The 23,755-nt window shown below is 31.3% G+C and overlaps 4 protein-coding genes across 6 annotated transcripts; 2 read left to right on the forward strand and 2 right to left on the reverse strand.

The window, feature by feature from the left end:
- Positions 1-265: 265 nt before the first annotated feature.
- On the forward strand, positions 266-4,979 carry LOC103495558 (G-type lectin S-receptor-like serine/threonine-protein kinase At4g03230). 3 transcript variants are annotated; one of them, XM_051084684.1, is made up of 9 exons: positions 280-1,673; positions 1,818-2,318; positions 2,397-2,903; positions 3,011-3,157; positions 3,265-3,476; positions 3,557-3,767; positions 3,853-4,090; positions 4,176-4,326; positions 4,415-4,979. In XM_051084684.1, the coding sequence occupies exons 1-9, from the start codon at positions 920-922 to the stop codon at positions 4,721-4,723; spliced, it is 3,030 nt and encodes a 1,009-aa protein (XP_050940641.1). In that variant the 5' UTR covers positions 280-919; the 3' UTR covers positions 4,724-4,979. The 3 variants fall into 3 exon arrangements, with proteins under 3 accessions (XP_050940642.1, XP_008455380.1, XP_050940641.1); XM_008457158.3 differs by having other exon boundaries at positions 279-2,318; XM_051084685.1 differs by lacking the exon at positions 4,415-4,979 and having other exon boundaries at positions 266-2,318; positions 3,853-4,079; positions 4,176-4,322.
- A 710-nt stretch (positions 4,980-5,689) lies between these two features.
- LOC103504200 (uncharacterized) lies at positions 5,690-6,506 on the forward strand. Its single transcript, XM_008468658.2, has one exon. The coding sequence runs from the start codon at positions 5,812-5,814 to the stop codon at positions 6,496-6,498; it is 687 nt and encodes a 228-aa protein (XP_008466880.2). The 5' UTR covers positions 5,690-5,811; the 3' UTR covers positions 6,499-6,506.
- Positions 6,507-6,651: 145 nt separating this feature from the next.
- On the reverse strand, positions 6,652-7,865 carry LOC103495560 (fasciclin-like arabinogalactan protein 21). The gene has a single exon (XM_008457160.3). It carries the CDS (start codon positions 7,798-7,800, stop codon positions 6,709-6,711), a length of 1,092 nt encoding a protein of 363 aa, XP_008455382.1. The 5' UTR covers positions 7,801-7,865; the 3' UTR covers positions 6,652-6,708.
- An 8,388-nt stretch (positions 7,866-16,253) lies between these two features.
- LOC103495561 (xyloglucan endotransglucosylase protein 6) lies at positions 16,254-18,342 on the reverse strand. The gene is made up of 4 exons (XM_008457161.3): positions 18,106-18,342; positions 17,920-18,020; positions 17,629-17,822; positions 16,254-16,796 (listed from the first exon to the last, which is right to left on the reverse strand). The coding sequence occupies exons 1-4, from the start codon at positions 18,272-18,274 to the stop codon at positions 16,355-16,357; spliced, it is 906 nt and encodes a 301-aa protein (XP_008455383.2). The 5' UTR covers positions 18,275-18,342; the 3' UTR covers positions 16,254-16,354.
- Positions 18,343-23,755: the final 5,413 nt, after the last annotated feature.

The following is a 23,755-nucleotide window of genomic DNA, read 5'->3' on the forward strand; positions in this document are numbered from 1 at the left end:
TATTTGTAGTCCACAGTTGCTTAGCTTCCACTTCTAGTCTTCTTCTTCTTCTTCTTCTTCAAAATTTCAAACCTCTGGGTTTGAGTCCTGCCTAGGGTTTTGTATATTTGACTCTTTTATGAATTTGTACTGCTCGATGGCTTTGCTTTGTCTCAGGCTATAGAATCCCACCATCTGTACCATTAAAGAACGTGCAATGGACGAAAGTCTTCTGTGGGTCTCTCTCCTTCCAATTAAAAATTTGAAAGCGGTAGATGATTTTAATTCATTAGAATTGCCCCGCCCAAATAATGATGAAAGAAAAGTTAGGGTTGATCAAATTGCGTAGGCTATGCCTTTAGTCGTTCTCTCATAAAGATGGTGAGAAAAAAAGTAGAATAGTGGGTCCACTAATGGAAAGGTGAACTTGACAACAACAGTAAATCTTGACCTTGGTTGCCCATTTTTGCTTTACAATAATTCAGTTTAGACAAACACAAACCCCCAATTCACATTTTCTGATTATCAATTTGGACTTGCTAGTGGGGGGAAAAAGTTGTAAACTAATGTTGTGTACATTAAATTGCTTAATATGTGGGTTTGGAATCTGAACCAAGAATGAGTATTTTTCTTTTGAACTTTACTCTGAGAAAATGGCTTTCTTTGTGGGATATTTGTCATTTGTCTAAACGGTCTCTCTGTTCTAGACATATTCATGTTGAATTCTTTATATAATTATTCACTTTTTTAGTAGTTTTTACATTATTATTATAATTGCTAAATCACGCACAGTGTTTGTTGGTAAATGGCTTGATCATGCGGGCCAGGTGGGAAAGCAACATTTTTGTATTGTTGTTGAAACCAAAAAGAAAGATGTTCTTCACGAGTCTGATCTTTTTTTTGTTATTCTTATAATCACTTTCAAAAATCATGAGGATGAATGGAGGAAGATAGAAATAGTGGAGAGGGGACATGTTTGTTGCATAACAGAAGTAGTGAAATGGTGGCCAAAAGAAGTAGTGTCAAGAAGTTGGTCACCATCAGCTGGTTTGCAGAGCATTTGATGTCTTTTTTCCATTTGTACTCATTTGTGTTTTTAATTTTCGTTGTTAATTGCTTTGCCAAAGATACCTTAGAGTTTAAGAGTTGCATAAGTCATGAGAGTGGGGATACTCTTGTATCGGCAGGGTCGAGATTTGAACTTGGATTTTTTCAGCCACATGGCAGCTCTCATAGCAGAAGATACTTGGGAATATGGTATTACAAATCAAATCCAATTACAGTTGTTTGGGTTGCCAATCGAGACAGACCACTTCCTGGTTCAGATGGTGTCTTTAAGATTGAGGATGATGGCAACCTCAAAGTATATGATGGAAATCAGAATCTTTATTGGTCAACAAACATTGGAAGTTCTGTACCTGATCGAAGGACCCTGAAACTAATGGATAATGGAAATCTGGTTTTGAGCTACGTAGATCAAGAAGACTTGTCTGAGCACATCGTATGGCAAAGTTTTGACTATCCAACTGATACATTTCTTCCTGGCATGTTAATGGACGATAACTTGGTGCTGGCTTCATGGAAGAGCTACGATGATCCGGCTCAAGGGAACTTCACTTTTCAGTTAGATCAGGACGGAGGTCAATATGTCATTTGGAAAAGATCAGTTAAATTCTGGAAAAGTGGAGTTTCAGGTAAGTTTATTACCACTGATAAGATGCCTGCTGCATTGTTATACCTTTTGTCAAATTTCTCATCGAAAACTGTCCCAAACTTCTCTGTGCCACATCTCACATCATCATTGTATATTGATACAAGGCTGGTATTGAACAGCTCAGGTCAGCTTCATTACCTAAACTGGGAAGATCACAAAGTCTGGTCTCAGATTTGGGTGGAGCCGAGAGATAGATGCAGTGTGTATAATGCGTGTGGAGATTTTGCTAGCTGTAATAGTGAGGGTGGTATGGCTTGCAAATGCCTGCCTGGTTTTGAGCCTACCTCTCCTGGGAGTTGGAATACTGGAGATTATTCAGGTGGATGCATTAGAAAATCACCAATATGCAGTGTGGATGCTGACAGTGACACTTTTTTGAGTCTAAAGATGATGAAAGCTGGAAACCCGGACTTCCAGTTTAATGCAAAGGATGACTTTGATTGCAAATTGGAGTGCCTTAACAACTGCCAGTGTCAGGCTTACTCGTATTTGGAAGCTAATACCACTAGGCAGAGTGGGTATTATAATTCTGCTTGTTGGATTTGGTCTGGAGATCTCAACAATCTTCAGGATGAGTTTGATAATGGCCGTGACCTCAATGTTCGAGTAGCAGTTAGAGACCTAGGTATGTTTGTGTTTATGTTTTTTAAAATGATGAATTTTCAGTTGTGTTTCTAAAGTTCTGGAGTTTGCAATGCTGCAGAATCAACTGCCAGAAACTGTGGAACATGTGGGACAAACCTCATTCCTTATCCACTTAGCACAGGACCTAAATGTGGTGACCCCATGTACTTCAATTTTAACTGCAACCTGGCTTCTGGCCAGGTAAACTTTGAAGCAGCAGGTGGAACATACAAGGTTAAATTCATTGATTCAGAAGCACGAAAATTTTACATTCAAACCAAGGAACCGGGTGATTGTGGTGATAAGAACTGGATAACTAAAGCCCTTCGGCTGAACCAGTCATCCCCTTTCCGTGTAACCAGCTGGTGCAACTTTAAGGAGACCAATCCCGAGGAGAATTTTTCTCTGAAAACTAGCAATGAAGTTGAAATCAGTTGGGAGCCTCCACTAGAGCCGATTTGTTCTTCAACTACGGACTGCAAAGACTGGCCATATTCAACTTGCAACATGAGTAAAGATGGAAATAAAAGATGTCTTTGCTTAACAGACTTTCATTGGAATGGCTGGAGCTTGAATTGCACTACAGGTATAATCATTGCAGATAGTGTCTGGTTATGTATGTTCATTCGTAATGGTGTTGATGCTGGGATAAATTTTTCTTATGCCAAGCGTCCCTTACTGATGTTTCTGTAGATCACAACAAAGGAAAGGATGGAAGAGGCAAAACGACCTTTTCTGTGATTATTGTTGCAACGTCCTTATGTATGGTCCTTCTGATGATTCTCTCATGTACAGTGTTTTACATTTACTTCTCCAAAACTGGGCTCATCGAAAGACAAGGTAATTTTAAATACAATTTGATGCAGCAATTATTACCGAATAATCTTCTTTTCCTATTTCATCTCTTTCCTTTAAATCTAAATACAGTCAATCCTATTTGGACTCAGAAAGCAGGGGAAACAGCCAAAAAGATTTAATGCTTCATTTGTACGATAATGAGAGACGTGTCAAAGACCTGATTGAATCCGGCCGATTTAAGGAAGATGATACAAATGGAATAGACATTCCATTTTTTGATTTGGAAAGCATTCTAGTTGCAACAGATAACTTCTCAAATGCAAATAAGCTTGGCCAGGGAGGCTTCGGGCCAGTTTACAAGGTATAGATCCTTGAAACACATCAACGTTTGTTTTAAAATTGTCCTGGTTTAGGAATATATTGAAGCCACTGCATTTTCAGGGCAAGTTTCCTAGTGGGCAGGAGATTGCTGTAAAAAGGCTTTCAAGTGGTTCGGGGCAAGGCTTTGAGGAGTTTAAGAATGAGGTTTTATTAATCGCTAAACTTCAGCATCGAAATCTCGTTAGACTCTTGGGCTACTGTGTTGAAGGAGATGAAAAGATGTTGCTTTATGAATATATGCCAAATAAAAGCTTAGACGCCTTTATATTTGGTTTGTGACTATTGTCTTCCCTTGCTCCTCTTATCTTCCTTAATCATTTATTTGCTGAATTGTGGATTTATTTGACTTTTTACAGATCAAAAGCTGAGAGTGGCATTAGATTGGGACATACGCTTCAATGTCATTTTGGGAATTGCTCGTGGCCTTCTTTATTTACACCAAGATTCTAGGTTGAGAATTATTCATAGGGATTTGAAGACGAGCAATATCCTTCTAGATGAGGAGATGAATCCCAAAATATCCGACTTTGGTTTGGCGAGGATATTTGGAGGGAAAGAAACTGCCACAAATACCAAAAGGGTGGTAGGCACTTAGTAAGTCTCATTCAATCAATATCATCAAACCAGATTCATAATATCACATCCCATAATCTCTTTGAATTGTTTGTTCGTAATACAGCGGGTACATGTCACCAGAATATGCATTGGATGGGATATTTTCTGTCAAATCTGATGTCTTTAGCTTCGGAGTAGTCGTAATTGAGATCATTAGTGGGAAAAGGAACACTGGATTCTATCACTCGGAGAAAGCTTTGAGTCTTCTGGGCTATGTAAGTTGGATAATTTCTTTTAAACTTCTCATTATCAACACTTCTTGAACACATCTCGGATTCAATAATGAGTCTCATTTGTTCTCAGGCTTGGGATTTATGGATGAAAGACGAAGGCTTGGATTTAATGGAGCAAACACTGAGCGGGAATTGCAAACGAGATGAATATTTGAAGTGTTTAAATGTGGGGCTGTTGTGCGTGCAGGAAGATCCATGGGATCGACCTACCATGTTGAATGTGGTCTTCATGCTCGGCAGCGAAACCGCTACTCTTCCATCTCCGAAACCACCAGCTTTCGTCGTACGGCGGTGCCCCTCAAGCAGAGCTTCCTCCTCCACCAAACCAGAAACCTTCTCCCATAATGAGTTGACAGTCACCTTACAAGACGGTAGATAGCAGAAAGAAGCGTCTTCCCATGTGAATTCTTGATGTAGAACTTCACATTTATTCATATTATACTTCTGCTGATTGGTTCTATTTGATATTTAGAATGGACTTTAGAGTTTAACTTGTTGAGATGATTGTTGAAGAGAATAACAAACAAATGTTATATAAATATTATGTAAACTCTCATTTAAAAAAAATGAAAAGAAAAAAAGGTAGGAAGTCTTACTTTTTAATAATTAAATATGCATCTATTACTATATGGCCATCTCGTGTCCATGGATTATTATATCTTAACCATCTTCACTTGTTTATCGTAATAGCATTTTATTAATGAATCTATCGCAATGGGTTTCAATCGGAAATGTAATTGGATTTAAAAAAAAAAATCATGTTTTTTTAGACATTTTACAAATGTACTTTGCATTATCTTGCAATATCATCTTCTTATAACAATAGTATAAATAGTATCTAACTTTTAAACACAATTGAAATTATCACTTCAAGCTCTATAATGAAATAGATGGTTGATCGTATGTTTGCCTATGGATCTCACATTTCATTACAATTATAAAACGCACGTAAACAATAATAAACGTAATCAAATGATGTCTACTTTTCAAATTACCATTGATGAATTATGTTTTCAAGGAAATAACACATGATCTAATTTATTTGTATAATATTACTTCAAAATATTGCATTGGTTGAACTTCTCTCATCAATTTTTTTAAATGTGTCTATAATAATATATTTGTTTACAAAAAAAAAATATATGTCGATATCGATATTTTAATTATGAGATAGAAATCTCCATACATTACTTGATGAGAATTTTAATCTTTGATATTAACTAATATGTGATATTAGGATTTACCTAAAAGAATAATAAATAATAAATGATGTTTGGGAAAGTTCGTAATATGATCATAAAATGGAAAACAAAAAGAAAAGAAAAAAACAATTTATATGTTCTTCCTTCTTATGTTCAACCAGGAAAGAGAATTGAATGATGGGCAAAGCGTTTTGGTTATGACTTTTGCTTTGCTTTTATATAATTTCATTTCAGAAACCAAAATTCTTCCATTGACAAATCAACAATGGAACGCCACATTCGCCGTTTTCTCAATAAGCTTTCATTTGCTTCTATTGCCATTGCCACTCTCATCCTCATCTTCCTCTTCCTCCAAACCCCACAAACCTGCATTCCCCCAAATTCTCCTTCAAAACCCCATCTCAAATTCCCCAAATCCTCCTGCGATTCCACTCCTCGCGAGCTCGTCTCCATTGACAAGAAGAACAAGCGTCTTTGGTCATCCAACGACTGGAAGAAGAAGCTCTCCTCCTTCATTAATTTCTTCCAATCTATTCGAGATCTAGGCCTTCTCCATAACCACACCAAAGTTATCTGCGTTTCCGCCGGCGCTGGCCATGAGGTCATGGCGTTGTCTCATATGGGAGTTCACGATGTCACCGGTGTCGAGTTGATTGATTCGCCTCCTTTGGTGAGTCGTGCTGATCCTCATAATTTGCCTTTCTTTGATCATGTTTTTGATTTGGCGTTTACTGCTCATTTGGCTGAGGCGTTGTTTCCGTCTCGATTTGTTTCTGAGATGGAGAGAGCTGTTCGTCCTAATGGTGTTTGTGTGATTGTTGTTGAGGAATGTGGGGATTATGAAGTTAAGGAGATTGTAGGGTTGTTTATGAAATCACGATTTGTAAATTCGATCAATGTTACGTTAACAGGATTGAAAATGACTCGGATTTTAATGAAAAGAACTTCTTGATACAACAATGTTTCGTTCGATTTCTTAATTTCCTCTTTTTCGATTTTGATTTTTTGTTTTGATATTGTGCGATATGAAATCCTAATTGTATAGAAAATGCAGGTTCAGAATTCCCATTTAAATTCTTTTGTATATTACATTCTGAATTCCGAATCAGAACAGATGTTTTAGTTCTATGGATGGATTGAATTTCCACTAATTGAAGCGATCTCATCTAGATGAATGAGGTAAACCGGCGATCTCAAGCGACCGGGAAATCCCATGGATTACACAGTTCTCTGATCGGAAAATCTCCGGTGAGACAATCTCCACGCCGTTAACTACCACCGTTCCTCTTGGAACACGAACTCCTCCGAGGATCTCGATATCTTGGCCGGAGACGAGCGTCTTGAGCGAAGTTCTGGCCGGCAACGAAGCGAGGGATTTGTATGTAACCATTTGAGGAACAATATGAAGCCTCACAGCTCGATTCAGAACAGGCGATGGAGATGTAACAGAGACTAAATTCGGCGGCGCAAAGACAGTAATCGATCTCAATCCTCCGAAATCTTGAAGAAGCCCTTCAAGAACGGTTTGTAATCCGATTGCATAAGAAACAAACCCATTTGCACTAAGCCATCTTATGATTCTTCTCCATTCAACTTCAACTCCAACTCCAACAACCCCATTATTGGGTTCAAAAGGATCTGAAATTATGGTACCATTCGAATCACAGTACGGCGATTGAATTAAGCTCCATCCCTGACGCACATCAAGAGGATCCAAAGGAGAAAATGGGCCAAGAACACCATGAATGGAAACATTCCCACCAAGAAAAATATCAGGGTCAGTGACAAGAACATGATTGATCTCAACCAATCTAGCAGTGGAATCCATTCTAGTGATAGCAATTTTCTTTGGCATCAAAAGGGTCGGGAGACAGGCCCCTTGAGGCTTCTTTAACAGGTCAGTCATGGAAAGCTTGAACGGGGAAGTGTGGTATTTGACAAGATTCTTGAGGAGCCATGGAGGGAGGGAGGTATTGGAGATGGCGGAATCTTTAATGGCGAAAATGGTGGAGTTTTGAGGGAAGAAGAAATGTTCAGGGGATACTTGAAGGAGTGTGGCAATGGTGTTGAAACCGGCTCTTCTTAAGGCCCTTGATGCGTTTAAAGAAAGTTCATCGGCCATGGATTTGTTGGGTGGAGTTGCAGTGTGGGAAGTAGATGAGTGGAGAGCCGTGGAAATGGCGAAGAAGGCTAAAACTACAGAGATGGAGAAGACGATGGGTGCATGCCACCATTCGAATGAACACTTAGCCATTTTGATCGATTGAATTCAAAACTAAAATTCTGCACACAAATCAGAAGCAGAAGAATAAGAATGGTATTTTTTTCCCCCTGGTTTTGGAGGAAAGCTTTGTTAACGAGAGAGGCCTAACCCCAATTATTTCTTTAGTGGATAAGACCCAATAAGAGTTGGGCCTCAAGCCTTATTAAATTCCAAAAATATAGTACAATATATATATAAAATAAACAAATAACAAAATTATTAAATAATTTTTTTCAAAAGAAAATGTATTCCAAGTTTTTCCACTATCTCCAAAATCTTTGTAATTTCAACCAATGTTATGTGTTCTTACAACATCCATCAAACAAAGACCTCTCTTTATAGATACTCATAGATTGTGATTACATGAACTAGGTATTTCCAGACACATGGACAACAAATAGAATGGTCATATCTTGATGATACTTGATAAATAATACTAAGAATAGACATCTATTTAACACATATATTTATAAAGCTAACTTAACAATAATTAACATGTTTTTTATTTTTTAAAATGTTAAGTATTTGGTTTTTATCCCTATAAATATTGTATTAAAAGCACACCTTTTTTTTTTTTTTTTAAGTGGGAATGAACATAGCTATTAAACAATCTCACGTATTAAAAATACAATTTTTTTTTCCAAAAAGAATGAAGCTTTCGCCCTTTGGGGTTCCAAGATTTAAAATCTTGCGTCTTTTTAGGTTTCACAACCAATTGGAACTTGACCTTTATGGCTTTATGTAAACAAATTAGAATATTCTCACAATACCTCCAAATAATTTATAATTTCACTGAACTATTCACTTCAGTAGTCAAAATAAAGGTCTACTCTTTATTTGAAAATTGGTATCTTTTTTCTCTCTATGAACATTACTCTTTTACATTCACAACCAAACACCAGTCATCACCCAACCACACAATCTCTAAAATTTCCTCCAAAAAAGGGCGAAACAATTTAAGAATCAAAAGAATATGTTTATATATATATATATAAGGTTTGTGTAAGGAAAAAGAAAAAAGACTAGAAATTAGGATCAATCTTAATGAACCGAATCAACCCCATCTCTTTTTCTAGTAACCCGAATGTAACAAAAAACAGCTGCAAAAATTGCCGTTACAAGGCCACCGATGATGACTCCCCCACCGGCCACCGACTTATCGCCACGATGCTTTCCCAGCCGCCGGATCTCCGGCGCCTCCGCCACGTCAGATCCTTCTCTGGTCCCCTTCTCCGCTGGCTCCGGCGCCGCCGACAGGGGGAGATCTGTTGTTGTAGCAATGGAAGTCATTGCTTGAATTAGCAAGATCTCGGCCACAATGAGGCAAAAAAGAAGGCAAGTTTTGGCCATGGGATTTGGAAATGAGGAAGCTTTTTATTTAGTTTAAGGAGGTTTGATGAAAATGGGTTTCTGAATTTGAGGGGGAATTTGGGAGCTTTTTTGGGTTTTGAGAGGAAGAAGTTTGAAGATGGGGGGATTTGGGTGTTAAACTTAAATAGAGGAAGTTTGAAGTCATGAGTCATAAGAGTGTGTTTGGTTGAGAATTGGTATTGGTGGGTCCTCTCAAGTTTTTGTATTTATGTTCTAAAGTACGTTAAATAATTGACATAGGGATTTTGATTTGGTGAAGGTTGTTTGTTTACTCCCCAACCATAGCAATACCGCGTTGAGTAGAGTAGCTATGAACTATAAATACACAGTTTTTATTTTCTTTCTTCTAATTTACTAATTTTTAATTTGGAGCTTTGATTCCTCAACTAAAAAAAAAAATCTAATTTTTTGGTTGAAAAAAAAAATTACAAATAATCACTAACTATAAAACAAATACTATAAACTTACTATCCAAGGAGAACAAGAGGTTCTTGAAAGCATTAGGAGGTTTTGTGTATTATCTAAATGACTATAAAAATAAAAAATTTAATAAAATTGAACAACCAAATCAAAACTTTTGTTATAAAAAGAGATTAATTATCTAAATGACTATATCCCAATTGCCATTTAGGTAAACGTAGTATAACAAAACCAAACTTAAGCTCACGTTCAAAAAATTAAATCGATAATCTAGATATGATATTAAATGTGACTTAAGTAAAGTATACAAATGGAAATAAATTATGAGTTATCACGTCATAAATATTTTCTTCTCTCGTTATTTTTTTAAAATAAATAATGAAATTTATTAAGGTTTGGTTGAATTTAAATTGAGTCAATTGAAATAATTGATATACATTTTTTGTTTTATGTAAATGCCAATTTAGTTTTGGTTGTGACAAATTAAATATAGAGCTAAGGCATGGCTGTCAACTCAAACTTCTTTTAATTTCAAAATAAATAAAATCCAAACTTTTCTTATACTTCATTTTTAATAAAATAAATAAATAGAAGAAAAAATCCATTATTTTTTTCTACTTATATATTAATGGGATACCTAACTTTCAACTCCAAATTGCAAATTATGCTTTGGCTTTTTAATTCACCAAAAAGAAAAAAAAAAAAGAAAAAAACTTTATGCTAAAAGTAAAGAGTAATTAATATATCGTCTACACTTACACACCATAATTATTTTTCTTTTCGGTCAAATATTTACTTTTTTCTCTCTAATATTTCTTTTTGAGAAACGTGAAAACTATAGTACACGCTAGAAGTGAGCATAACTTTTTGATCGCCTAAATCTAAAAATGTAAAGTATTTAATAATTTAGTTTAAAGATCGGAATCATTCAATCTCTAAACTCTAAGACTCAATCAAAATTTATTCTCAAAATTGTATTATTACTTAATGACTTAAACCTCAAAGTTATGATCTTACTTTTAATCTTTTGTTTTAAAAAGGTATTCATCTTGTCACGGTTTCTTTTCTATAATAATAATAATAAAAAAAAGTTTTATCAATCCACTGTTGGTTTTCAAAATTGATAAACAAATTTATAAGTGGAACTTATTGTGATAGACATAGCTTTTCTCCTTCGAACGTGCAATCTCTCATTTCATAGTCATTTTTATTAAATCAGATCGTGTAGAAAAAATAGTCAATAAACCTACGTCAATAAACTTATAAGGTATTCATCTTGTCACGGTTTCATTTCATAGTCAATAAACCTACGTCGATATCGATATCTCTTATCAAGACGAATAAACTACGTGGTTAGCTTATATATTTAAAATATTATTTTATCATTTTTATTAGATCAGATAGTGTAGAAAAAATCAGACTTTGTCATCATCTAAGAAAATCTTTATTATTTTTATTATTATTATTTTTTGAAGTCCCATCGTCGCATGAATGTTCGTAGAAAATTCTTTTATTTCTGTTGGAAAATAACTATTAGAAACACATTTTCTTTGGAATAGATAAAGAAAGTTTGAAATTTGTGTACAAAAGTTAAAGCAAAAAAATAAATAAATAAATAAAAGTTGGAAAAGAAAGCTTTTTTTTTTCTTTTTTTTCTTCTTATTTTTAAAATCAGGAAAAAGAAAAAAAAAGAAAAGAAAAGAAAAAACCGCGTGGGGTTTTGGTGGAAGAAATTAAAATTAGAATTAATTATTAAAATAGAGATAGGGATTGGGAGTTAATTATTTGAAAGAAAAAAAAAAGAGTGAATGATAATAAATGCAAACAAAATTAACAGCTGGAATTTTTGGAGTCCAAAAAGATAATGTATGAATTTGTATGAAGAAGGGTGTCACATACCACTCTCTTTATTTAATATAATAACTAACCTAAGTTATTTTATTTTATCAAATTATAATAATGTTGATTTGATTAACTCTTCGTTTGTAGTAGCCACCCCAACCTAACCCCCCACACCTCTCTATGCTTTTCGTTGTTAATACATATGGGTCTAACACACAAAACAAAAAAATCTTTTTTTTTTTTTTAAAGTGAAAAAACGGGTGGATTTAATAGAGAACACAATATCAAACACGATCTCACAAAGACACCAACGATATATTTGACAAGGACGTTACGAAAGTATGCAGGAAAATAATAACGCAAGAATTGATAACTCAATTCAGTGCAAAATTACCTACGTTTAAGGGAGTAGCGTGTTCGGTGGAACGAAACTTCGCTGTATAAAAAAAGTTTAGTAATTATTACAATGAAAGTATTTATCTGACAGACTTCCTCTTATGTGATTTTCGTATAACTTGCTCTTCAACGAAACAACTTAGACTTTCGCTAAGTTTGAGCTCTCCTCATTTCCACAAAAATGTTTCCTCAAGCTTTATATGAGATTCTCTAAATATAATATGGTTAAACTTTCTCTAAGAGTGAAATCCCCTTGCATTCACTATATTTAGGCTCCTTTAAATACAGTATCAATATTGAACTTCTCTCAAGCTCTACAATGGCTACCGAACCAAAGGTCTTATCAATAAATACGGGGATTTTTTATATCAATACATAATACTATTACTAATTACGTATGAACTAACACGACCCTTTATTTTAAATTTTGAAAAGAAACCATTTGGAACATGATGGCCTTGCATGTAGGGCTTGGTATATGCTCAACCATAAGAATCTTTGGAAGATTTGTGGACAGCCGTTGTGTGTATAATATATGTCAACATACTTGTCCCAAAATTAATAGATTTTGTTGATTTTTAAATCTAATTATCTATTTATTTCTATTTTTCTCTTTTAACTCGTTTTTACGTGTTTTCATGTTTACAAGTGAAAGAGTTTAATTATTGGCAAAGTAAATTTAACTCAGTGGTATTAACATAACTTCAATCTTTAAAGTTCGAAAGTTTAATCTTTCTTCCTACAACTGTTTTACTCAAAAAAAAAAAAAGAAAGTTCAGATTTCTACTATTAAAAGAAAAACTTCTAAAAATTATAGTTTTTTTTTTTAAAAAATTGACTTGGTTTTTAAAAATACGAGTAAAAGTAGATAACAAATTAAAAAGTTAAGTGGAAAAAAGAAAGTTTAATTAATTGAGCAACTCGACTTTTGGAGGATAAAAGAATGTTGGATGAAAATATTTGAATGGTGAATGTTTAGATTTATTAACTTTTTTGGATTAACTTATCATTGTTTTAAGTTAATTACGAAATCAAACAATTTATCGTGTGTTATTATAAACCACAATCCAAAAAGTTAGAAGTTAAGTTAAGTCAACTAACACCACATATATTGCTAAACTCAAAAACAATCTCAAAGTTTACATTTTGGGCTCTGTTTTCTTCTCCTCATAATGGGCTTTCTCGTTGCCCCAAAAATATAGCCCAAAACTAGGCCCATTAGTAGTATGTTGCCAAACACATATATTCCTCACTATTTTCATCCTTCTTTTATAACCATGATGGATAATTTTGTTATTTTTAAATTAAATGTAATATTGCTAATTAAATCACTTCAACCAAATCTTAAAAGCTACCTCATGCTACTCTCTATGTTTGTTGCATCTTTTTTTTAAAAAAAAAAAAGTTTTTTCTTTCTTTTATCATTTATTAATTATCATTAAATTTGGCTAAAAGATTGTTTTGAGTTTTATTAATAAAAATTATTCCTGATTATTGATTATCATTAAATTTAATTAAAAGAGGAGCGTAGAATATTAGGTGTCTTTATCTATTTATTTCTAAAAGAAAAACCACCCTATAATTTATGACTTTACCTTTAATTAGTTTCAAAACTTTTGGAATTATAGTAGTTTTGCAATATTATTAAAGGAGTATTTTTCACTACATTTTCTAAAACTTGTCTCTCTTCGTTTCTTTTGCACACAACTCGATTACTCTCAAAATTTATTTATTTATTGTTTAAAGAATGATAGATAAGGACTTTTTTTGTTCCTTCATCTATATTGTTTCCTCTAGCAAATTCTTTTTTGTATGATCGATACACAAAGACAAACAATTATTAAGGATTTTTGTTGCTTTCCAAAAGTTTATGTAGCTCTTTCCACTCATGCTAGCAAATGTTTGCAGAATTAATTTGGTTAGAAGACCGTTTTTAGATCTTTGAGATCATCGTATGGATGTTTCTTTGTTACGATATTTTCACTATTGACTCAGTTCTTTTTTTGTACTAAAAAAAGACAAGCACATTATGCTTATAGGCCACCCTAATATATTACTTTATAATTGTAAATAAGTTTTTATGGTTTCCATTTTCTTTTAATTGATATACTCTTCTTCTTGAATAATAATAAATAATGTGAAGTAGTGCTTTATTTTATGATATATTTTAAAATTAAAGTAACCTACTTTTAAAGATAATATTTGTTCTAATTTAAGAAATCTTGTATTAATTGCAACTCTCTTTTTTAAAATATATGTTTTACAGAAGTCATTAAAATCTTAACTTTTAATTAAATATAAAAATCTTTAACAGTCTCACATTTTTCCCTTTCCCTTTTAGGTTAATTTTTTAATTTCAATGTTTATTATTTCGTAATAAAAATTTTTTAATTTATAAAACGAAGAATTTGAAAACTAATTAAAATTCTCATTCCTACGATTAATTACTACATATATATCAACAACTATATTTTGCTTCTTTTTCTTTATTTGAATGTTATATCTTTTTTTTTTCCATTTTTTTTTTGTATTCAATGATATAGAAATAAATCTTCAATACTTAATCTACTTTTCTTATATCCATTCTATTATTTTAGCAAATTTTTTTACTTCTTTTATTATCTTTGTCTAAATTTTTAAACAGAATCTAAAAGAGAAAAATAACAATAATTAAAAAATGAATGTGACAGATTATGATATTATAGTCTAATATTGATATATGAAAATTATCAAAAATGACAAATTTGTCAAGATATAACATAATTTCAGATTTTATTAATAATAGACATTGATAAACACTGATGATATAACATTGATAGATAGTGATTGAAGTTTATTAGCTTCTATCATTAAGAAAATCCAAAATTTTGTTATATTTTGTAAATATTTTTAATTTCTATTACTATACTTGAAAATTCCTTCGATAATATATGAAATTTTGTAAGTATTATTGCCAATTTTTTTATTTACAATAATTTTATAATAAATATCGAAAAGTTCTTACTTTTTTTTTTTTTGTTCAATAAATGAGATAATATTAATAAGAAAAATGTTGAATGTGATAATGTGTTAAATGGTAAAGCAAATGATATTATAGATAGATACATAGTTATAAGAAAGAAAAAGATTCCCAAAAGAGAAAGGGTAGAAAATCAAGGAGGTTTGTGACAATGTTGGACTCCCAAGGGAAGAGTTCTCCAATCCACATTTTGGACATCCATAATTCAAATAGGGACCATACTTTTTGGGATACTTCACCATACTGTTCTTTTCTTTTAAAATAATCACAATCACAATTAAAATACAATAATGAGGCCTCCAATTGGATACCCATTCACTGCCCAATGGAATACCTTCCACCAACTTCATAATTTTAAATCAGTTTGTATTTTACCAACAAAGGTCCAAAAAGTTAAATCATTTGTACCATTTTAAGTTGATGATGATAAAAAGTAAAATTTTACTCTACTTGTAAATAAATTTATTTAATTTACTATATTTGAAAACAACCCTTTTATATATATCGTAAGTTGATTATGAGAGGATTGCATCAAAAGTTTAGTGTTTGTCAATAGTCAAATATAATTTGACTAGTTATCGTTTTAGCATGTTTTAAGATTTTGTGAAATTTTATATTTTAACTTAAAATTTTGGTCGGTGAGAAATCGGTGTAATTTTTGGATCAAAGAAAGTACTTTACTTTTTAACTTGTTTGAGCTTAAGAGTAATTACCAAACTTTAAAATAGTGCAGAGGCATTTTTCAAACAAAACTTTAACGATTTCATCCAAAACTAATGCCATATTTTTAACCATTTTTGAAAGCCTAAGGAACTTTTTTATACAAACTACAAAGTTTAGGGTATTTCTTATAATTTAATCTAAATAAAATGAATGTTTATCTTCCTTATATTTGTAATCTAGTTAGGTAATATTTTCAAAGTGATCAACCTGAACATTATTTTGAAGTATCCTTCCTTTCCTTATGCATACAATGGTGAGAGATGATGGTAGGGTAGGTCTCTATAGTATAAAGCATAGTGAAGGTTAATTCTTTCTTTGGTGGAAAAAATGTCGAAAGAAATTAGGTAGGTTTTTAGATAAAAGAAAATAAGTATAATGAGTTGTCAAAAATAGGGGGATTTTTTTATAGATCCTATATAAGGAAATAGTACAATTTAGTACCAACAAAGACTTCTGAAAGATTTAACCAATACTTACTACAATTAAACCTTTAATTTTAACCATACACTTTTAATCTTTTGTTTTTCCTATCTTTTCTAAGACATGTGACACTGAAGTGTTTCAATGTTTTGTTAATCCATATTTCATTGGCAATTCTTGATATATGTTCAATTTTATATCTGAACTTTGAAAAATGAACTCAAACGGAAGCAAAAATATTTGGAAATAGATATTAAGAAAAAAAAAATCATATTATTACTTTACATAGATAAGAAACTATTGGCGGCGGACATAAGTTCCCAAACCTTCACCTCTCCGCCAATGGCAGCAAGGCTAGTGGCGGTGGTGAACACATTCAACAGGCGTTACAGGGAACCTAGCAGTATCAGTACAATAATCATAAATCATATGGTTGGCTCGAACCCAAAGCAGCTGATGACTTTGATGCACATTCAACTCTGAAAGCACCGGCTCATCCCACCAGAACTTCTTACCATCATCGGCGGCACTACCATTACAACAAGCAGTGTTGTTGGCAACTCCTCCTCCAGTGGCATAAGAAGAAGGGCACTCACATGCATCGATTTCAAAGCCCTTGTAAGAGGCCACAAAGGGAGAATGGGACCAATCAGTTTTAACTCTACCGCCTTGTGTGGCCCAATCATCAGCATTCCATATTGAACTATATACTCCCATGGATTGGTCTCCAGGAAATGGTACGCCCTTGTCTTCCATGTTCGTGTGAACTCGTACTGGTGTTTCGTCTACAAGAAATCTACACCCAAAACCAGTAATTAATCTTTCTCACAAAACTCCTATTTTAATAGTAGTTTGGGGAAGAAATTTCAAGATGTGTTTTTACTGGTGAAGTAATGAAATGGGGCCACAAATGGATGGCACATGCATGTGGTCAGAAAGGGAATAATACGGTGGCTTTGTTGAGAGGGCTCATTGGGTTTGTCAGAGCCATTGGCCCATTGATACCGATCGGGCAACTGCTCGTACATTAAACGCCAACAGGTTGGCACTGATTCATACAAACTTTAGCTTTCTTATAATTTGGACTCTTCCATGTGTATTTCGTTTTTTAAATTCAAACTTTTCCTATTACATATAGTTTAGTTCAGGATTTCAAATGCTTATTAAATAATTAATCACTCGAAAAACCTTTTTATCATATTCTTCAAAAACCCATTAACGTACATTCAAGATTAAAAACTCAGATAACTAAAACATTGCATTCTTTATATTTGAAATTATTAATAAAAGGTCCAAGAATTTACTTGGATTCTTAAAACCATCGAGTAAATCATGTTTGCTTTTTCTCTTAACTTCTTTGAGAGTGTTTCTCACCTTTCGTCAATATGAAAAAGTGAAATCTAAATATATCAAATTTCAATTATAAAAAAGTGAATTCTTTAATGATAAACATTAGTGAAAAGAGTAATTATAATAGGCAATAATATTGTAACTAATAATTAGCTGCAAACCAACACCATTAAACTCCTGTTGAAGCTGAATATAATTTTTTTGACATTATATTATACTTAATAAGTAGTATCATTGCTATATGGTTGAGTAGATAACAAAAACGAAGAAATACTTACATGACTTGACGACGGTTCCAAAAGATGGAATAAGAATGAAAATCTTGAGTTGGATCGAACCAAAGTTTCAATCTTTGCTCTCTATTTCCCACTCCATTCACATAAATATTGGTCTGTACAGTATATGGCTCTCCAGTTGTATTACCCAGAAACTCAAAATCAAACTCATTATGACTTGGACCATCAGATGACATCTACAGCACAAACAAAAAACCAAACTCATTTTAAATTAAACACATTCCATTAATATATTTGTTTCTTTAAAATGAAAAGTTTTTAAAACTAACTTACATAATATGCTGTGACAGTTCCAGCAGAGTCTCCAGCAATAAGCTTAATTTGAATGGTGACTTTCCCAAACATGTATTTTGATTTAGATGAAAACCCAGCTCCTGAAATTTACTTCAAAGTTAGAAATATGGAAGAAAAGGGTAAAAAAGGGTAAAAAGGGTGGGGTTTCTTTTTTTTTTTTTTTACCGGAGTAATTGTCAAGTTTAAGTTGAAGGGTATCTCCATTGTAATTGAAGTGATCTAGAGCCCAACTTGGTTGAAAAAGATCATCAAACTTAGAAGAAGAAGAAGAAGAAGAAGCAAAAGCAAGGAGTAGAAGAGAAAGCGATAATGGTAGAAGTAGAGAGGAAGCCATGGGAGAGAGGTTTTAGAACAGAGAGGGGAAGATGAGGTTGGAGAGTGGATGCTTTCTTAGAAGTAAGAGAGGGTTTTATAGCCATTTTGAGTAAAGTGTAGAGTGGCTTTATTCACGTTATTTACAGTTCCACATCATCATTTCCGATGTGGAATTTAAATCAATGAGTAAAAAGGTTAAATTTTGATTAGGTTTCCATTGCAAATCCAACCTTTTTTTTAAAAAAAAAAAAAAAAAAAAAAAAAAAAAAAAAGGAAAATTATTATTTCTTTTGTTCTTGGGTTTTTTTTTTTTTTTGTAAAAAAAATCAAATTTCTGTTTAAACTTTTAGTTTGATTAATATTTAGTATCTAAATTTCAAAATAATACAAATCTATAATTACAATTTGAGTTTTGTTTCAATTTAGTCATTAAATCTCAAGATTTTACATTTTTTAACTTTGATTTTTCAGTAAAAACTCTAAAAATTGTTACAATTTTACAATCGAACATTTGATTTTTTGATATAGATATATATTTTATGTTGGTCAAGCTATATATGCCTTGTGTATAAATGAAAACTATGTTCTATAATAATTACACGTTAATAACACTATGTCAAATCATTATTTTTTATAGTAATAAATACTTAAACATTCTTATCATTGTATGCAACATTCAACTGCATTAAACCATTGTTTACAAAGAAATTATAGTATTTCAAATTCAGAGTAAAACAATGGATAGAAAGAAGATTAGATTGAAAATTGTTGAAACGAAATTTAAATAAATTTAAGGATCAAAAAATTGAGAAGATATTATATATACGAGTGTAGTTGGGTACAGCTGGGAGAGGAAAGAAAGGGAGGGAGTTCCCAAAAGCAAAAACATAAAGATGGGAGAAGGGAGTATTTACCGAAAACGAGGAGGTGGGGAGATGGTGTCTTCTTGTATATTTGTCTTTTGTGTTTTACGTAGATGCATTAGTCTATGGGTATGTGCTACTGCTCTACTGCCACCTAAACTCCTCTTAGCTGGAAATGGAATGGTACTATCCTCTTGTACCTTCACTTACCTTATCTCTATTCTCATTTTTTTAATCAATTAACATCTTCCACATCTATACAATAAATATATTACAACGCTATTCCAAACACCATTGAAACTCAAAAGACACTATTTAAGAACACCTCTTGAAAGAAAAATAAGAGTTTACATATCAAACTTATAATTTAACATAAACACGAGAGATTTTCTTTGAACTGAATGCTAGTAATATGATTATAATAATAATAATGGTTGTAGTAGTTAAGATCTAGGCATTTGATATAAATAAAGAGTAGGAATGTTGAAAATTCTCTCATCCACTTGTTGTAGATCTCAAACAAAGAAAAAACTAATATATATTAGTAATTTAGATATGAAAATAAAGAAAAGTAAGGAATTTGAAGGTGAGGGTTAAGTATGGGGGTATGGATTGGATTTGGATCTTAGCATATGGTATTTTAAAAAGAAAAGAAAAGAAAAGTTTGGACATTTATTTACACAATATTTGAAGGAATCATTTTAAGAAGAGTGACTTTACAACTGTTACTGACCCCAACATAATGTGAAATAACTTTAATCATGCAAGCTGTAGAGGAAAAATTTAAAAAAAAAAAAAAAAAAAAAAAAAAAGGAAAAATCACTATTCATGACCCACAAAAAGGAAACACAATGCTCCACCTACAATTATCTCTCAGGGGTCACAGACAAATGGGAGGATGCCACGTGGAAGAGGAAAACGTTGTTTTGGACTTTGGGGTGTAGGGGTTTAGGGTACAGCCCTAAAGTTTTAGGTAACCATAGGGGAAAAAAAACCCAATCGGAATTCAAATTTTGGGTGAGAGCAACGACTAGTGAGTGAGTGAGTGAGTGAGTGAGTGACCTTTGCCTTTATTTGGACAGCCTGGCATTTTGATTGCACTGACGTGTCATGGACTACCAAATACATTTATTGCATTTGTACGAAATTTTCTTTTTCCAACCAAAATAATATCCATGAAAATTAACACAAAATATCTTTTTCATCATAAGTTTAAGATCCACTTCATTTATTTTATTGCAATTGAGTTCTGTATAATTAAATTATTTTAATTTGAATTATAATAATATATATTTTGATCCTAAACTATTTTAATTTAAAAATAAAATTGTAAACTTTGTAATAAATAATATAAAATGTAATATATGAATTTAAAATAATGAAAATGTAGCCATTAATAAATATTGACGTAAATTTAAAATTTTGAAATAATGTGTATCGTAGCTAATTGAAAAGTACGAAATGATTTACTTATCGATATATGATTATTATAGTCTTGTTCCAATATGTTCCTTGGATTTTAAGTTTTGTTTTTATTTAGTCCAGATTTGACAAAATATTTACGTTTCATAAAAAGATCAAGTGTAATAAATTTTGTCTTACAGTAGATTTTTTTAATAAAATATAAATAATTTCTCGATTTTTTTTAAAGCCTCACTTTTTGTATTATTAAATATCCATTTTAAGTTGGTAGTGTTAATTTGTATAACTAATTTATAATAATTAAATTCATTATTTTACTAGTTTTTTACTAATGTTAAATATGATCACTTCATAATTTTATTTTTTTTAGTATTAACTAAAAATAATGAAGTTGGTATTGGTCAAAACTAGAAAGTAAAAGTGAAAAGAGTGTGGAAACTTCAAATAAAATTAAGCTCAGAATTTGAGCAAATAAATATTAAAGTGTAACAATTTTAAACATAAAAATCAAATATATTTCACCTATTCTTTATAAACAAAATTAGGTTTTTCTAAAAAAAACCAATAAATAATTTCATAGTAGTGAGAGCTGTGTTACACTACATGTAATTTATTGTTTTGATAAATGACATTATATTATTCCTAAATATTTGTATTTAAAACAAAATATTAATGATGTTGTTAGATAGTAGATGAAACCATTAATAAAAATAAAATTTTGTTCGGTGATGTTTATTTGAAAATTTTCAAAATACTAAAGTAGAAAACTTACGTTGTAACTCTCAAATGAATATTACTCAATTGACATTAAATATATAATATCATTTCAGACATTTGACTTTTCTTGTTTAGAAAAAAATAAGTTAGAATCAGTTTATTTTTATTTCGAAAATCTAAATTAAGACTAGGATAATTACTAAAATATCCCTCACGCTTTTATTATTTAAAAGTTTAGGTTTTGAATTAAATTGAATTGGACAGGGCAAAAACCTTAATTTCTGAATTTATTTTTTAGTTCAATAAATTTGTGAAATTGAAGTTCTAAATGTAACTTTTATATATATATACATCAACATGTCTCAACTAACACTTGTGAATTTATTATTAAAAAAGATTAGTATATTAATATGAGGGTCAATTTATTGACTTCTAATAATACCAAATAAACCATTCATAAAATTTAAAAAGAATATTTTCAAAAATAGTAAAATATTAAAACTATTTACAAAAATATAACAAATATCATCCAACTCTCTTGAATCTATTTAAATTTTTACTTTTTACTATATTTTGTACATACTTTAAATATTTGATGACAAATTTTTATTTTGAAATGGATGAAATTATTAAATATAAATTTTAATTTTATATTTAATAAATCCATAATTTTTAAAATAAAAACAAAGAATTATAGAGTAAATTTTGTAATCTTAAAAATTTAAATATCAAATAAATACAAATCTCAAACTTTATAATATTATTTGAAAATTGGTTCAAAACATGGAAAATTGGGAGAGATAGGCCTCTTTATTGGAGTCTAAATTAAAAATGGATCTCTCTTTTTTAAAACTAATAAGATTATTCAGATTACGTAACCATGTTTTACATAAAAAAAAAAAATATACTGATATCAAATAAACCACTAAAGGAAAATTCATAAATGGAAAATACTAACCTAATTTTTTTTTCCCTTCTTATTTTTAATGTGTTTTATTTAAGCTTGATTATCCAACATCTAATATTGATCAAGATCAATTGAATAGAGCATAGAACATCTAGCATTCAGTATCTAAGTATCGAACAACGACGAGTAAGAATACATAACATAAACCATGAAGGATCAAATATATAAGTTAGAGCAAAAAGTTGTGTGGATGAGTTTAGTCTTTTCCCTCTTGAATCTCTCTGGGCACCCTGGAAATATCTCTAAGTTTTTTTTTTTCTTGTCTTTATTGAAAAAATATCTGAAGGTTTAAGCAACGAGGAAAATGGAAAAAAAAAGGACAATGTGACAGAAAAGTTGGTAAAGCTATAAGGTATAAGCAGAAAACAGGCTTTTAGGTTCTGAGCATTTCCCTCTTTGCTTAATAAATCATAAATGTCAATACACATCACTTCTTTTTTTTTTTTTTTTTTTTTTCCTTATAATTTGAATCCAAACATGATTTGAATTATTTGTCTTTGTCCTCTGTTGCTTTTAGATATTTGCATTATTTATTATTGTTTTTCTTTAATACATCATTATGTTATTCATTAATTATGTTATGTAAACTCTACATTATTGGATTATGTGCAGTTTTTTTCTTTAATGGAATGAATGTCTTCAAATTTTAGCAATCTCAAGCTTCACACAAATCTAATCACATTTCGAATTTTGAGGTCGTTTTAAAGATATTTCTTTAGGCTTTCGTGCTTTTTTTGAGATTGTGAAATTAGTCCTTTTAACCTAACCTCTTACGCTCCTTCATCAATTAAAAATACATCATACGACATTAAGTTGGTGGTGTGTGGACTACTTTAAATAATAGACCCTCATAAATAATTGTTGATCATTAGGAGAGTTTGGGACAATAAGTGACTCATAATAGTTTGGGATGCAGACCATCATAGTCACATTATTATAGTCTATGTTTGGAGTGCAGATTTTTATAATATATGTTATTATAAACTATATTTAAGGTGAAGACTATTATAATATGAGTTTTTTACTACTCGTTTTTTGCATACAAATATGTTGTACATGAAATTCATATTTTTCTTCAATTGATTTATTCAAATCTGGTTAATTAAGATATTCATTTAATAAATTTAGGTTTTTCACTACCATAAGTAGTGAAATTGGTGCAGATGAGGAAGGGTCAACAAAGATAAATGCTGAAAAACAACTCAAATAATAATATTTTTTTTATATGAAAAAAATAATTAGTGATAAATGAAATTGTCGTTACATAAGTGAAGAAATTTTATTCATGATATGTCATGCAAGTGGATTCGAACAATTCGAATCCTCGACATTCCTTTGTATTCTCTGTGATCAGCAAAATCAACCTTGTTGTCTTAAAGGCTTGCTTTGTCCTCTTCTCACTCACATGCATCCTATGAAAATTCTAATGAAATTCCTTTGATTGAGTTTTCGAAAAACAAATGTGCGTCTTATTGGTATAGGTAGTAACTTTTAAGTTTTTAAGTTTTTCTTAACAGGATCCCTCTCATTC

This window comes from Cucumis melo, chromosome 1 (assembly GCF_025177605.1).
Source record: "Cucumis melo cultivar AY chromosome 1, USDA_Cmelo_AY_1.0, whole genome shotgun sequence".
NCBI lineage: Eukaryota > Viridiplantae > Streptophyta > Magnoliopsida > Cucurbitales > Cucurbitaceae > Cucumis > Cucumis melo.